The 16,752-nt window shown below is 31.0% G+C and overlaps 1 protein-coding gene across 1 annotated transcript; it reads right to left on the bottom strand.

Moving 5' to 3' along the window:
• Window positions 1–4,854: 4,854 nt before the first annotated feature.
• Window positions 4,855–16,717, bottom strand: LOC127704620 (isocitrate dehydrogenase [NADP] cytoplasmic-like). Its single transcript, XM_052208738.1, has 12 exons — window positions 16,624–16,717; window positions 16,487–16,526; window positions 15,326–15,432; window positions 14,660–14,746; window positions 14,126–14,286; window positions 12,738–12,884; window positions 11,558–11,625; window positions 10,906–10,974; window positions 9,533–9,684; window positions 8,578–8,718; window positions 6,971–7,133; window positions 4,855–6,467 (listed from the first exon to the last, which is right to left on the bottom strand). The coding sequence occupies exons 1-12, from the start codon at window positions 16,637–16,639 to the stop codon at window positions 6,386–6,388; spliced, it is 1,233 nt and encodes a 410-aa protein (XP_052064698.1). The 5' UTR covers window positions 16,640–16,717; the 3' UTR covers window positions 4,855–6,385.
• Between the last annotated feature and the right edge of the window lie 35 nt (window positions 16,718–16,752).

The raw sequence follows: 16,752 nt of genomic DNA, 5'->3' as shown, positions 1-16,752 counted from the left end.
AAGCTGCGCCCCAGCGAAGCATTTTATTTTAATTTCTGATATGACATTGAGAAGTTTTGAACTTTATTCTTTGAAAAAGCTACAGGCGTATCATGCGCTCATGGCACAGCTGTTTATTTATATATCCCTAGAGATGTTAAAATCTGTCTGTTTACCTTTTATATCTGCTGTTTCATCTATGAACTCTAATGTAGTCCATGGTATATAAAAGAGAACTTTCATTTCTAGAATACCATGAAGTTTCATCTGCCTTTATATTGCTAGAACAAATATTTTTATAGTTCCTTTGGCATTCAGGTGAGGTTCTATTGATGGAGGATTTGATTAAGATTGATAACTATATTAAATGCTACACCTTTAGTCCTCTATAATAAATTACCACTAAAAATGAGGTCACAGCTATATAACAAATGTCAGACAGACATACGCTCTTCCCAATGCAAACAATCTACATACCAAATATTGCTAACCTATCATGCATTATAGTTATTGAGAAACTGTAAGAAGGGTAAAATAAAAGACAAAGGCAAAGAAATATGTCTGACATATATACTGGTACTCTTTGAAAGCAAAGCATATACCAAATTGTTGACCTATATTGTGAAGTAACTGCAGAACAGACCTAATCATGAAAACTTCACCAAACCACAGGAGCTTGAACTTAAGTCAAGCCAGTTTAAATATGTCAGACCAACATATACTCCTCAAATTTGTCCCATATACCAAATATTGTTGACATAGATGACACTGACTGGCTGACAAGATCTCATCAAGAACTACAAATGTTTTGGCAAACTGATTATGTAATATCTATGTCATGCTTACCACTAATTTCCTTACTGGCAAGACAAAAATGAGATTTGAAAGCATCAGGTCATTTAAAGCTTTTAGTTATTAAACTTGTACACTTAAATATCAGCTCCAGTTTTTACTTCAGTAATAATTTCTTACAATGTCATATAACTATGCAAGAAAACAAGAATTATTTCGGTAGTGCAGATGTACTAGAAACATTAATCCTTTCAATTAGAGAGAAATTTTTCTATATCTACATAGAAATTTTACTATACATGTATTGCTGTTCTTTATATTTGTAAAATCTTTCCTTTAAATTATTATTCAATCTTCCTGATTGTTGTGCATATGTATCCGTCTGTGATAAAAGTTTGAAAGTCAAAGATATTATGATATAAAGAAGCAATATAAAAGGAGACATAAAAGAACAACCTTACTGCCGATACTGTCTATTTTCTTTAGGTTAAACTTTCATTTGTATAAGAATTATTAACAAGAGTGCACACTCTGAAATTCTCACCTGCTTTACTTGTCATCATTGAATTTCATACCATACATATAGTTGACTATTGCTTATAGTATCTGAAAAAGAGGTCATGGTCTGAGATAACCCTGCCATACAGATATGTTCACCTAACAATCATTCCACAAACCAATTATAGTTGACCTATTGCTTATGGTATTTGATAAACATAAAACATGAAAATTTATCATTGACCAATGAACAATGAAAATGAGCTCAAGTTCAGATGAAAACTTGCCAGACAGACATGTATACCTTACAAAAAAACATTCCTTACACCAAATACAGTTGATCTATTGCTTATACTAGTAGTATCTGAGAAAAAGACCAAACAACAAAACATAACATTGACCAATGAGCCATGAAAATATTGTCAAGGTCAGATGAAACCTGCCAGTCTGACATGTACACCTTACAATCATTCAACACACCAAATATAGATGACCTATTGCTTATAGTATATGAGATACAGACTTCACCTCAAAACTTAACCTTGATCACTGATCCATGAAATGAGGTTGAGGTCGGGTGAACCCTGTCTGACAGACATGTAGACCTTGAAAGGATCCCATATACCAAATCTAGTTATTCTTTTACTCATAATAAGAATGTCAAAAAAACTATTAAATTTTTTTATAGCAGTTGCTGAGTCATTAAAATGAGGTCAAGGACATAGGATATATTATGTCTAAAAGATAAAGGTTTTACTAAAAGTATCACATAAACTATTTTTTAAAGATCTCTGACACTGAGGTCAAGGTCAGATAAATCCTGTCAAACAGTGTGAGACAGGTACACCTAACAATTATTCCATACACCAAATATAGTTGACCTATTGCTTATGGTAATTGAAAAACAGACCCAAACACAAAAACTTGACATTGACCAATGAACCATGTAAATGAGGTCAAGGTCAGATTATACCTGTCAGACAGACATGTACACCTTACAATTAAATCTATACACCAAATATAGCTGATCTATTGCTATTAGTATTTGAAAAACAGACAAAAACACAAAAACTTAACATTGACCAATGAACCATGAAAATGAGGTCAAGGTCCAATGATATCTGCCAGACTGACATGTACCCCTCACAATCATTCCATACACCACATATAGTTGACCTACTGCTTATGGTATTTGAGAAAGAAGACATTTGTAACTATTTCCCATAGGGTCCTAAGTCCCCCGCAGGCGGCCATCTTGATTATGGATCGGCTTCAAAGTAACAACACTTGGTCAGCACCTCATAAGGAACATTCATGCCATGTTTGGTTTCATTCCATTCAGTGGTTCTCTAAAATAAGACATTTGTATATATTTCCCTTAGGGTCCTATGTTAAACTAAGTCCCCCGCTGGCAGCCATCTTGGATGATGGATCGGCTTCAAAGTAACAACACTTGGTCAGCACCTCATAAGGAACATTCATGCCATGTTTGGTTTTATTCCATTCAGTGGTTCTCTAAAAGAAGACATTTGTATGTATTTCCCATAGGGTCCAATGTTAAACTAAGTCCCCCACTGGCGGCCATCTTGGATGATGGATCGGCTTCAAAGAAACAACACTTGGTCAGCACCTCATAAGGAACATTCATGTCATGTTTGGTTTCATTCCATTCAGTGTTTCTGTAGAAGAAGTTCAAAATGTAAAAAGTTAACGACGACAACGGACAACAAGTGATGAGAAAAGCTCACTAGGTGAGCTAAAAATTGATCAACTTGAACACTGTGCTATTAAAATCTGGCCCGAGTTGAACCACATACTATTATGTAGAAGATTCAGACCAATAGTGGTAACAATCCAGTGGTAGAATATTCAAGTAAATCATATGAAATTTTGATCCAGTATTTCCTGTACTTGGTATAAGTTTAAGTTAGACACATGCATGTTTTTTGTTGTGTTGTTTGGTTGTTGTCTTCTTGTTTAACCAATAAATACTTTTCCCTTTCCAGTCCACAAAGTATCTGAAAACAGGAAGGTGTAGGACAGATCTGCAAAGTGTGCACATTTTATAACTCATCAATGTCAAGCTGCTGACTAAATATGAAGTAATTCTGTACAGTATTATTGGAGAAATGTGTGACGAAAAATTTTAAGTTCATTCATTTATTGAAAAATTCAAAGTATCTGCAAACCGGAAATAGTTATCATACAGATCCTCAGAAATCTTGCACGTCAAAATTCACCACTGTAAAGCTCCTGACCAAATATGAAGTCATTCTTTTTAATCGTAGTTTATGAGAAAAGTGTGACAAAAATATTTATTGGACAAACAAAAGTTACAGACAGACAAGGTTAATGCAATAAAGCTCCCAATCCTTGAGTGAGGGTATAATAATTTATACATACTATACTATAAGGTCCAAGGGGTTTAACTCTATGAAAAATCAGTCATGCCAAATAAAATTCAAACTGTGTAACTCCTAAGATGACCGCACCTTGTAAATCTGCTGACTAACGTAATCTATTACAGACAGTCAGGGATTATACTTTTTTTATTAATTAACTACTCAGTTATTGGACTTAATATGATGATAACTGCCTGTGCTATACAAAAGTGCCAAATCGGCTAATATTAATTTTTTTCGTATTGGCCTAGTTCTGATCCGGCCAATACATGATTTCGGAATGTCTCGCATTTTTAGATCGAAAGTCATGATGAACACCAACTTAATGTAATTAACTATTGTTTGGAAGACACTATTTTATTCACACACCATAAACATGACCACAGCTTTCAGTGTGGCAAATATTTCAGGCAGAAGACAATGACATTCATTTTGTAAGCAGAACATTTAATTATTTCAGGTTTGGGCAACGAGTCTGCATATTATCACAATCTCATTTCTTGTCAACCTCACAACTATTTAAAACATTTAATAGGTACAAATTGATTTACTGTTTACTTTCGCTTAATTTCTCATGTTTTTGTAAGGTGCCATTTATTTTTCAACCCGAACCAGGCATATGAATTGTTGAAGGGTGACTGTATCTCTCATGCAATGGCAGTACCTTTCCAATTGCTATTTATGTGTTGTGTCTAAATATGAATTGTAACACTTTATAGTGACTGAAAAGGGTGAACAAATCATCAGAAGATGTAGACCACCTCAAAACAGCACCAGATCACTTGACATTGTAGCTTATAAAAGGAAACTCAGATTTAGATAGTTCCATTTCAAGGTAAAAACTGTTCAACTCTTGTGAAATGAAATTAAACACACACAAAAAACAGGTAAACACTGTAGTTAATTAATAAAGATATAATTACGTGACTATTTCTGTATTGACCTTGTTATAGGTCCTCAGCCAATAACAAGGCCAATACAGAAATAGTCACGTAATAATATCATAATACGTGTCTTTTATCTACTTGTATTGGTAAATAATTTTAGAGGTAGAGTCATCTCCCTTTGTCATTCAGATTTTTTTTAATCATACAAGTAAGAAAGTTATATTTTCTTCTTTTCTTTGGGTTAGAAACATTTACTAGATCTGTGTCTTCATTATGCATAAATAAATCAAAGAAAATAGAATCATATTTTTATTAAAATTAATTGCTTGGATCATCACAGTGTACAGAAAAGATTGCCTTATTATAACTTATGAAAACATTCACTACATTAACAAAATTCATAGAATACACAAAAATACCCATAATAATACATACATACATGCGTTACTGGTTATATCTTAAAACAACTTTTACCATTTTTTGCAGTATTTATCAATTATTTCATTTAAAACGTGTTATTACAGAAAACTGGAAGCTAGGATCATGCAAATTTATTAATTCAATGCTCTGCAATGAAAGAAAAATGAAGTTTGGTAAGATTGTAAGGTAAAAATTAAGTTGTTATGTCTGGGTTTTTTTCCTAATTTTTTGGTTAATTATAATTTACTTAATTAATATTTATCAGATATGCAAATGTTACTTATAAACTAACAAAAAATCCTTTAAATATTTGTCTTCTTCTGACATTATGGATTTGAAAATATGCTTTCCATTTGTAAAGCCTTTTATCATATGACAATGTTGAGAAAATAATTACATAAACAAACAAATGCCATTTACACACAATCAATTTTGATTTACATAAATTAATTTTTAAACAGAACATGATTGCACAATTTCATCACATTATTTTATATATATAAATATATTAATCTGGTTAATACTGAAGGAAGAACAACAACATATCTTAAAAGAAAATTACAAACTGTAAACAGATAAAATTAAAATGACTAATTCTTCTAACAAATTTCAGTTAAGACATATTAAAATGTGTAAAGCTTGGTATATAATCTGCCATTTAAAAGCTTTATGTATCAAACATATAACAATCAATCTGCCATTTAAAAGCTTTATGTATCAAACATATTACAGAGTTTAAAAAGATTAAACCATCATAACAATAAAGTCACTTCCTAAAATAAATAACATGAATTTCCATCATGTATACCTAAAAAGTTTTTAAAAAATCCTTAAAGATTTGTTCAAATAGTATACTAGCATTCTTAACCATTATAACAAATTACATATATACAAAAACAAAGATAATCATTTAAAATCAAGTCAATCAAATATAATGCTAATTAAATCACAATTACAGTAATGTTTCAGTGGTATTAAACAGGTAACAAACAAATTTTATCTGTTATTTTTACTTGCCAAATACACTTTTAAAAATCATTATGTGTTTTCAACAACATTTATAGTACTAGAAAAATAGGCATACACTTTTACACATGATTATGCTATAAAATGCAAAATTGCTTCTCAGAAGCAGTTTCAGATAGAAAATAAATTCTCCCCTTTTATGAGTTTATATTATTAAAGCAAAAATGTTTGATAGGTTGATTACAGCTTTTCACTAAAAGAAGAGGTCATGGCAAAATGTATGAATAACTTTGTCAAATAAATAGGAATGTGTTAGTTTTAAATATGTCTGATGAAGGTCAGTCCCAACTACTTGGCCATTGGGCAGTGACAATAGTATGTTTTGAACACTAAGAATGATCACCCTTAAATTGTAAGTTTCTAAAGTTTGCTCTCTTCTAGTCAACTCTGTAATCTTTTTTGCAAATCTTCTGCTACTGCATCAATAAATTCAAAGGTGTTTAGGTAGTCCTTTCTTACCACACTGAAAAATACATTGTAAATTATTAAAGGTTATACAAAAAACAACTTTTATTATGGCATCTATGTGTTGTATTAAATAATATTTGTTTATGTTGTGTAGGCCCTATCCTAAGAGCAATGGAACAGAAGCTATAAAGAAAGTTAATGATCTAATATTATATGTATTGAGTAGACTTGTAGAAAAAAAAATGCATATACAACTAGTATATTATTCTTATATTTGTCTGTGATTGGGGATTACTGGGTTTTGAGGACCCAGAGATAAAAGAGAACTATTTTATATTTATAAAAATAAGATGTGGAATGATTGCCAATGAGACAACTCTACACCAAATGATGTAAAAGTTAACAACTTTAGGTTACCATAAAACCTTTAACAATGAGCAAAACTAAATCGCATAGTAAGCTATAAAAGGCACTGAAAAGACAAATGTAAAACAAATGAGAAAACAGCCTAATTTACGTACAAAACATTGTATATTGTAAATAACCAGTGACACGTACCTGTCCATTCCTTTTATACAGATTGCTAAATCTTTAGTCATTTTACCAGACTCTATAACACCAACACAGGCTGCTTCTAAACTTTCAGCAAATTTCTTCAGTTCAGAATTTTCATCTATCTTGGCCCTGTGTGCTAATCCTCTTGTCCATGCAAATATGGATGCTTAAATAAAAAAACATAAATATTCTCTTTGAATCTTAAAATTTCTAAACATTGATATGGATGCATTGTATACCAAATTCAGTCATGTATTGTCTGCGTTTGTTTACACCCAAATTAAGATCGCCAGGTAGAGGTGAGGATTATAGAGTACTTACTACAAGCAAGGAATAGGAGAAAAACTTGATTCTGTGATGTTTGTTCACATCTGCCATGTTTGTTATTGAAATTGTAGAGGGCACCCTTATTTCTATTCAAAACTATTATTTTACTTTTTTAAAATATCTATATTAATATGCAATTATTAATTACAAATCCAATATTAAGTGATACGTATCAAAATCAAATGCCTCTACAAATTTCTCATTTCTTTTCATAGCATTGCATAACTAAGACTGGAATTCACTTTTTAACAATGCTACGAAAGAAAAAGTCAGGCGGGAACCAGCTTAGGCATAACAATGTATAAACTAAAAAACTTTATTGGTTATTTGTTACGTTTTGGGGTTTCATACTGCTGCATGTGTTTAATTTAAGCTTAAGGTTCTTCAAACATCAATGTGATGAATATTTCTGACAGTATTTCACTAAAGGACGGAACTGTTTAAGTTTGAAAGATGTATTCTTTAGCGATATCTATTAAGTACGTATTTTCTGCACACTCTCACTGTATTTGTTTGCAATTTACACGTTCTATTCCGTATACTTTTGTCTTCTCTCATTATCATAAACTTCAATGATATTTTGTCTCTTTGCTATGAATTGGCCTTTCCCTTTATTTAATGCACAACCAAGCTCCTTAATGTATGTTTACGGTTCATTGATTATAAAACATGTTTAATAATTTTTCATAATCTAGAACAATTGTTTCGCTAATTAATTACAATGGTGATTTAAGATAATCTCTGGTAAACACTTGGGAGTAATCATGATAAAGCGTGTCATAAATCAATACAGTTGTATGTGACTGGAAATTCAATTACAGGTGTATTGTCAGATTAACGCTGTAACCCAATTAACTCCAAGAGGTCATGTTTCGACTTATTATAGGTATATATGAGATAACCAATACAATCTAAATGATTTTGTTAACCTTGGGGTTGTAAATTTGGTTCAGGACAAACAAAATTTTGACTCATCAGGAGTAGAAATACATATAAAGAACAATGTACAGAACCAAAGAAAATTTTTTTTACTGCAAAGACACAACCATATATTTTTGTATGACTACTTTTGATTTGGAAATGACATAAAATAATAAACAGTTTACATTTTGTTGAAATTATTTCAATATTCATATTAAAAATAATACATATATATGTTATAAGTTTGCAATTTGGTGTTTATAATGTTTTTATTATTTCATCTTTAAATATTTTGGATTTTTTTAAACAACCATTTATTGTAGCAATAAGTGTGAATTGTCTAAACAGTGAAGAATTCTTACCAACAGAATTAGTTGATGTCTCTTTGTTCTGTTGATGGAATCTGTAATGTCTAGTGACAGTACCATGAGCAGCTTCTGATTCAATAGTTTTGCCATCAGGGCATATTAATACACTGGTCATCATTCCTAGTGATCCAAATCCTGGAAATAAATAAATATGTGGTACACTAATATGTATACATGGTATATAACAGTTCACAAATTTCAATTATTGCAATCCATTATTTATAGACTTCATTCAATGTAATTGTTAGTGTTGTTGGATTTGATTGCTAATCAAACTTTCTATTTTTGAAATTTATAAACGATGGGAAACTTAATAAGGATTGTTTTCAGATATAATGTAGAGGATTGTTAAAATGTCCACACAACACTTTTTGTTGTTGATTTATTTATTGCACTGCATCAGTTCACTATAAATTCTAACCAAACATCGAATTGAATAAAAGTGCCTTCACCTATATATTTTTTCTGAAATAGAACTATTTCCAGCTTACTTTTTTTGAAATCCTCAGTATCTGAACAGAAAATTTATATATGATATATCATATTTTTTATGCTTGATTTGGTCTTTTTTTATTTGATAGTCACTGACAAGTCTTATGTAAGTGAAACACACATCTGGCATAGAAAATTATAAGCCTGGTATTTTTGATGAGTTTTTATATTTACATTACAATGTTATAAGGTTCAAACTTGAAGTTCCTAAAATCTCTACAATGCAATGTTTGTTATTTATTCAAAGATGTAAAGAACAGCTAAGCAATGCAGATAACTATCTTTTCAAATAAAAGTAAATGTGACATCTTAAATGCCTTTTTAAAGTCATTACCTTATATTTGAATATCAAGGCATTTACTGCACAATTTGGCACAAAAATACATTGTTTTACACCACATTATTATGCTCCACATTATTTTGTTTCTTGTGAAAACAGAACAGGAATAGAACTTACCTTGGGCTACGGAATCAGATTGCACATCACCATCATAATTTTTACAAGCCCAAACAAAGCCTCCTTCTGATTTCATGGCATAAGCCACCATGTCATCTATCAGTCTGTGTTCATACCATATCTTCTTATCGTCAAACTGTTTCTTATACTGACTGTCAAGATAAAATAAAACAAGATTTTAAACAATTTTTCTTTTAGACTCGGAATAGTAAAATACTAAATTAGCATGAATGATTTCCACTTGTAAATGATTTGTTTTGCATATACATGAATTTTTAACAATTATATATAAAATATATAACCCTGTCTTTAATGCATTAAACATATAAATACACAAAATAATATCTGTAATTTTTTTATTCTTTTAAATGTTTTTTGCAAGAAGAGACTGCTAATATTATTGAAAAATCTCCTTTTTTTAAATATTTTGTTACACGAGTTACCAATGGAAAGCAATTAGTGTTTGATAATTTTCTTACTAACAAATAGAACAAATTACAGCTTTGAGTGATTGTTTGTTTACTTATTTAGTATATATTTTCTTCCCTTACTTGCTTCTTTTAAAAATTAAATATGTTTGACTCATATAAGTCTGCACACAGATATAGCCAAACTGTTCATACGTTGATAAAAAATCCTTTAATTATTATAAAAGTGGAAGACTGGCAGTGAAAATTGGCTGATTATTGCTTGCTTTTTTAAAATGTCCAGTTGCAATTTGGCAGTGAAGAGGGACACAATTTAATTGTTCCCTTAAAGTAATTATAAGATGAAATATTATTTACAATGTACCTTGTAGAGATTATAGAGAGTAGCCTTCTAATGTATCTATTTACAGGCTTTTGATCACCTTCAAACTATCTATTTGTTGATTTTTTTATTTTTCCAAGGGGAACAACTCTTGTACAATACAAGCTTTTACATTTATTTGTTAAAAATTCAATCTGACCAGTACTTTGATCTTTTTCGTTATCAGTTATTTCCTTCAATTATTAACTTTTTTATTTGAAGCAAAAAAAGGAATTGCCCATATTACCATTAATTTTACTGATTTCCAATTTTTAATGATGCATAATTCCTAAATTATCTGAGTTATATAAATAAAATGTTCCCTGAACTACTTTCAATGAAGTATTTATTTTGAATCATTAAAGCTTCAAACATTTAGAGAAAAACTTCAACTACGTTGATTTTGCAATGCAAAAGTAGAAGGATATTTGTCAAAGCAAACATAAATTTTCACTTTGTAACCAACTTAAAAAAAGAAACAACTCTATATAATATGTCATTTTGCCTCTGCAACAATGCTAAGGGAGACAATTGCATAATTGAATTTAATAGGGGTTGTCAGGGAAATGTACATATTTACTCACGTGTCGTATATTTCCTGGAATATATCTTTAAATCTTCCATCATATTTCTTCAAGATAGTATTCTTTGTACTAAAGTAATAAATTAACATATTAGTGAGAACATTATACATCAGCATAAAACACTACTTAATATAAATAATGTTTGAGAAGGCGGGACATTTTTTTTACCACCCCCTCAGCCAAAGTTGACCTTAGATGCATTTGGCTATTCTTTTAATGTCCATTTTGGTCATACAGTTCCTGAATTTTTCAGATATTTATACATCCTTGGCTTTCAAATGTTTAGGTTTAAGAGTTCCAGATGAAGGTCAATCTAGAAAAGTGCTTCGGACGCACAAAATTTATAAAATTTTACTTTTTAAATTTTAACTGTAGGCATATATATGGGAACCACTTGCATTTGACATGTAGAGAAGAAAATAGTTCTTGCAATAAAACAATGAACAAAACTTTTTTACATTTCAAAATCTGTGACATGAACTTTGTTCATCATATCCATTCTCTTACTGATTAAATTGCATTTTAAGCTTTTTGGTGCATCATTGAGTTTAATGTACCTGTACTTCTGTTCTTCTCCCATAAGTTAGATACATGTGACTGTAAAAAGCGTGATTTATTATGAAAAATAATTTCATATATATATATACATTACCTTAGATACAATGGCCATTCTTTCTGTAAGGCAAACTTAAAGGAACAGTGGGCAAAGTCTGTTATACTCTGAAAAAAAAACCAAACAAATTAAGAAAATTATGTACATGTAAATGATGCTATCTTGACATAAAATGTACCTAAAATAATGTCCTTTGTCAGTGTTTGATAGAAAACGAAAAACATTATTAGTTCAATACATTGTACAGCATAAAGTTTTAAGGAGTATATTTACATTAAGAAATCTATAATTATATTTTGCACCCAAACATTCTCTTGTGTGTTGGTGCGTAATTTTATTTAACTCCAAAGACATAAGAAACAATTATTGAATATAAATTGTCTAATGTTAATGCTGGAAGTCATAATGATCTTGCAGTTTAGTATTATAATTTGTCATTATCATCCAATATCCTTGCTGTTTAAAAGGTGTAAATATGTCTTGTGCTCCGACACATTAAATTACGGTGACGGTGTGTTTAAAATATAGTTAAAAGAGTATAAATTGTGTTTCTAGCATATACTTAAGAATTGAATGCTTCTTTTTGTAAATTAATTGGGGTGTAAAAATGTTGAACGAAGTACATTTTGTATGAAGCGCTGAAATTCTAAAAATGTGCGCACGGTCAACGCATTTACAACCCTATAAAATTACTAAAAGAAGCATTCAATACTTATAATTACATTTTTTTGCTAGGATCATGAAAACACAATTTCTATCAAGTTTTTCTTTTATTTACCTATGCACTTTATTGCGGAAGCTCGTGTCATCATGAATGTTACATTTCATTTTGAAATGGTTAATTTCAGAATGACGCGAGATTGCTGTAAGCCAATCAAAATATCATATTATAATGAAACATACATTTAATGTAATTATATGAACATGAACTATATTTGTCACATAATGTGCATTGTGGCTGAGGTTCTATTGCATACACCTTGTACTAGTAATTTTATACATGTAACATAGATCCAAATGTCTGATTGTACATGATACGAAATAGATAATTGCAATATGTGACTCAGCTCTGGAACTTGCCATTATATCTTAAGGGACATTTTGCTATGTACCTTGATGTAGTCATTTTGAAAATGTACTATTTCTTTGCATAATACAACTGATTTTTGAGTGTTTGTATTTACACATATCACAGGACATTTTGTGTACAGTATCTTACCTTATCTGTGTTGTACATTCCCAGAGCTACTCCTCCTCCATCTTGGAAATCAAATACAGTGTAGCACATTTCTTCCCCACCACTTGATGGTGTGAACTTCATCTCTAATTTCCCAGCACCTGGTACCACAAAATCTGTAGCTTTATACTGAAAACAGAAAAGGCATCATCATTATCTCTAAACACAAGCATTGTAGATTTAGGATAAATTTGTCACTACATATCATGACAGTCATCATGGTCATGACAGTAGTAAAAATATACCAGTCCTGATTTTTCTAATGGCAATTATATCTAGTGGCTCGTCCCCACAGACTGTAGACTGTCACTACATATATATCTGACAGTATACATGAGGCAATATGAATATCACTTTTTTTCTTTGGTAACATTTATGACATGACACCACAACAGAACAGTTTTTTTCTACAGGTCAATGATTTGTGGTATTGTTATAATTGTCTAAAAATAAACCAAATCTGGAGACCTTCAAAAGTAAGAATTAAGTCAACACATTCCACATGTTCTTCAAAATCAAACTGCTAAAAGTTTAATCTTGAAAGCTAATAATACCCAATCTTTTATTAAGCATAGGCTTGAGTATTGTTTTTAAAACATTATTAAATATTCATTGCTTTACATTTATGAAAACTTGAGGTTCTATATCATGTCAATTTTATGTATGTATATTTTGGTATTGCACAAGGTCATACTTTCTTAGACTGTTTATGATGTCTTCATACTAAATCCAATGGATGTGTACTGACTGATACTTTAGTCTAGGAAAACATGATTCATTTATTAGTTGTTATTGGCTTTGAAGCCATTTGAAACTGATTTATACAGTATGTTCTCATATTGTGCTGTCACAACACTGTCCCAGGTAATTAAGGAGAGGGTTGAGCACTTGCAAGCATGTTAAACACCCATATATTCTATATGTGCCTGTTCCAAGTCAGGAGTGGTTGTCATTGGTTGCTGTCTTTCAAATTTGTTTTCTTTTATTGTTTTGTTATAAATCAGGCTGTTGGTTTTTTTGTTTAAACTGTTTCACATTCTGTCATGTCGGCCATTTAAAAGCTGACAATATATGGGTTTTGCTCATTGTAAGAAGGGCTTGCAGTGACCTTTGGTTGCTTAAATTTACATCATTTGGGCTCTGGTGGATTGTTATCTCATTGGCAATCGTAACTCATCTCCTTATTTTATATTGGTAAGCCTCATCTCTCTGAACATGTAGGAAATGTTACCTGAATCTTAACCTCAATCTCCTTTATTTAGTTTCAAATGACTGGTGATTAACCTTTTGGTTGTATAAATTGTATAAAAATATTCACAAACTAAATATTTTATTTGTGATACAGTTCGCAACTGGATACTAGTGATTACCTGATCTCCATAAGCATGACGGCCTATAACAATACTTTTCTTCCAACCGGGAACTAGTCTTGGTATGTTTTTACAAATGATAGCCTCACGAAATACAGTTCCTCCAAGAATATTACGTATTGTGCCATTTGGAGATTTCCACATCTTTTTCAGTTTAAATTCTAAAATATAATGGAGTTATTTAAACATGTATAATATATATTGTCATGATTATAGAAGCAGACATGCATTATTTTGTAATCACCAGAATCAATGAAAAACAAATCAAAACAATAAATAGAAAACTAAAGCAACAGTTTATGACTGACTCTGCCAATGTCTGGTACAAAAGCTTGGAGGTTTGTAATAAAATTCCTGTTGTTAGTTTACATATGGTTTAGCCTTGGTTTTGGTAACTCATCATCCTCATTAATTAAAAAGAACACACATATATAAATATTTATGTCTAAAATATCTGTCTATGAAACAAAAACATAAAATGAATGAGTTTCAACATGGCTTACTTGTAATTCATAGTATTAATCAATTCCTTACCCTCAACTCTTTTCTCATCAGGTGTAATAGTTGCACACTTAATTCCAACATTGTATTTCTGTATAGCATGAGCAGCATCAATGGTGACTGTAAAAAAAAAACAATCATAACTTTTTAGAGAAATGTATATGCATGCCACACAACATGTACAATGTCTTAAATTTTGCAGCAGTGATGCAATTAAATAAAAGTAACATCAAAAATAGGTACGAAAATGTGAAAATAAAGATATATAAATAGTCTTCAAAACTCAATCATGCTATAAACAAAACAAAAAATATAATTTGTGGGACATAGAAACATAGACCAAAAATAATGACTAGGAAGGCAAATAGTATTGAGACAAACAAAGATGGTTATCATATATTGCTGTTATAATGTTATTGAGAAACAAAAGTTTCTTGTTTGTATTAAGTGACAAGACTCAAACAGCTGTACATGTCTTCAGATGAAATATTTAATACAATCCCCTGAAATAACAATACGTAGTAAATGCAGTATCAAACCAACCACTCATAATATATTTTTGCCTAAGGCTATATTAAACTGATATCTATAGTCTTCAAACAGAAATATTGATGAGTTGCATGAGTAGCTTTTGATAGAACTGTGTACTAATGATTAAATGCAACAACCACTTGAGAGAAGAATGCATATATTATGTACCTTGATCATCAGTTGCATCTCTGTTCTGTATACTAAGGTCATATTCATGTAGTTCTAGGTCAATAAATGGTAAAATCAATTTCTCTTTAATCAAGTCCCAGATGATGCTACAAATTTGAGACAAAAAAAAAAATACAAAAAAATTAAGCAATTATAAGTCATAACATTAAAGATTATTTTTTTTATGATTCAAATCACTCATGAAATTTCACTGAACTGAACTTTTAGTTTAATTTTCAAACTGTAACCTTCAAATTCCCAAATGACACATGAATGATGGCGACAAATCTTCCACTACATTATTAATAAAAGTGTCCAGCATTTACCATACTTTACCTTAAAAAAAGGTCAAAGGAGAAGGTTCTAACCGTTCTATATATAGTCTCACTATACAAATCCCTGTCCTTGAGTCAGGTTATTTTTTATAAGTTTTTTACCCATTAATTTTCAAATGTACCAGGAAATTTCAGCAATTTCCATAGGGGGCACATATTTCTGAAATAGCCAAAATCTGATATTAGGTATCCCGATGATCAAATAGGGACAAAGTACTGGCCCTACAGTCATAAAAATTACCAGCAGGATTTTCATACTTAGACTCAGAAATCAACAATCAAAATCCTAGATTTGGTGTTTCAAGCACAAATTTTGTACTCCCGAGTACTGAGTAAAGCAGTTCTGCCAACTTTTAATAATGCAAATGCGTGAGATTTGGCCAAAATCGTAAAGATCAAAGGAAAATGCTGCCAAATAAGCATGAAAATGCGTGAGACTTGGCAGCCCTGGTAAAGTTTTATGACCGAGAGCCCTAGCCACTACACATTCAGGGAGGTGTCAACACTGTACCCCTCTGGTTACCACAGGAATAGGAAATTCTATCAATAATAAGGTATAGGGGCATCTCAAAGATTGTTGGGCAACTATATAAGCCCCTATAGGCTATACCATTGAATACCTTATTATTGATAGAATTTCCGATTCCTGTGGCAGTGCTGTTACATAATAAAGACTACCTTTCAAAAATATGTTTCTTTCACGATTTTCTATCAGTCAGGGCACAGGGATACGGCCAGAATCCTAATTGAAATTTTCATATTAAAAAGTGTCCTATATTTTAAACCTTTAACCGATTGTGTTTCTGTTAAGTCAGCTGATACTCACCGCGTCATCTCATCACCGTTCATTTCGACCACTGGACCGCCTGTAAAATAAAAATAAAAATGCAGAAGATGAGCCATGATTCATACTAAAAATATTCACATTTCCACTTCTATTGCACAGAAATTTAGATTTTTTACCTTTGATTTTCCCCATTTTCTTTAAATATTTGTGTTGTAACTGAACCGGCTTGTCAAACGTGAGCAGACAGGATGTGACCTCTGATCTACGTGTTGGTTGTCGTGATTGGCTGGTATTACTTCCGATCT

The sequence above is a fragment of the Mytilus californianus genome, unplaced genomic scaffold (assembly GCF_021869535.1).
Source record: "Mytilus californianus isolate M0D057914Y unplaced genomic scaffold, xbMytCali1.0.p SCAF_6, whole genome shotgun sequence".
NCBI classification, from domain to species: Eukaryota; Metazoa; Mollusca; class Bivalvia; order Mytilida; family Mytilidae; genus Mytilus; species Mytilus californianus.
The sequence above is the reverse complement of the archived record's forward strand: the minus strand, read 5'-3'. Positions and strand labels throughout refer to the sequence as shown.

What these genes read in the sequence shown, in the direction of transcription:
- LOC127704620 (XM_052208738.1), bottom strand. An exon ending in AGATGCAACTGATGATCAAG is followed by an intron (nt 14,747 to 15,325) that starts GTACATAATATA and finishes TTTTTTTTACAG; the next exon opens with TCACCATTGATGCTGCTCAT. An exon ending in TGATGAGAAAAGAGTTGAGG is followed by an intron (nt 14,287 to 14,659) that starts GTAAGGAATTGA and finishes ATTATATTTTAG; the next exon opens with AATTTAAACTGAAAAAGATG.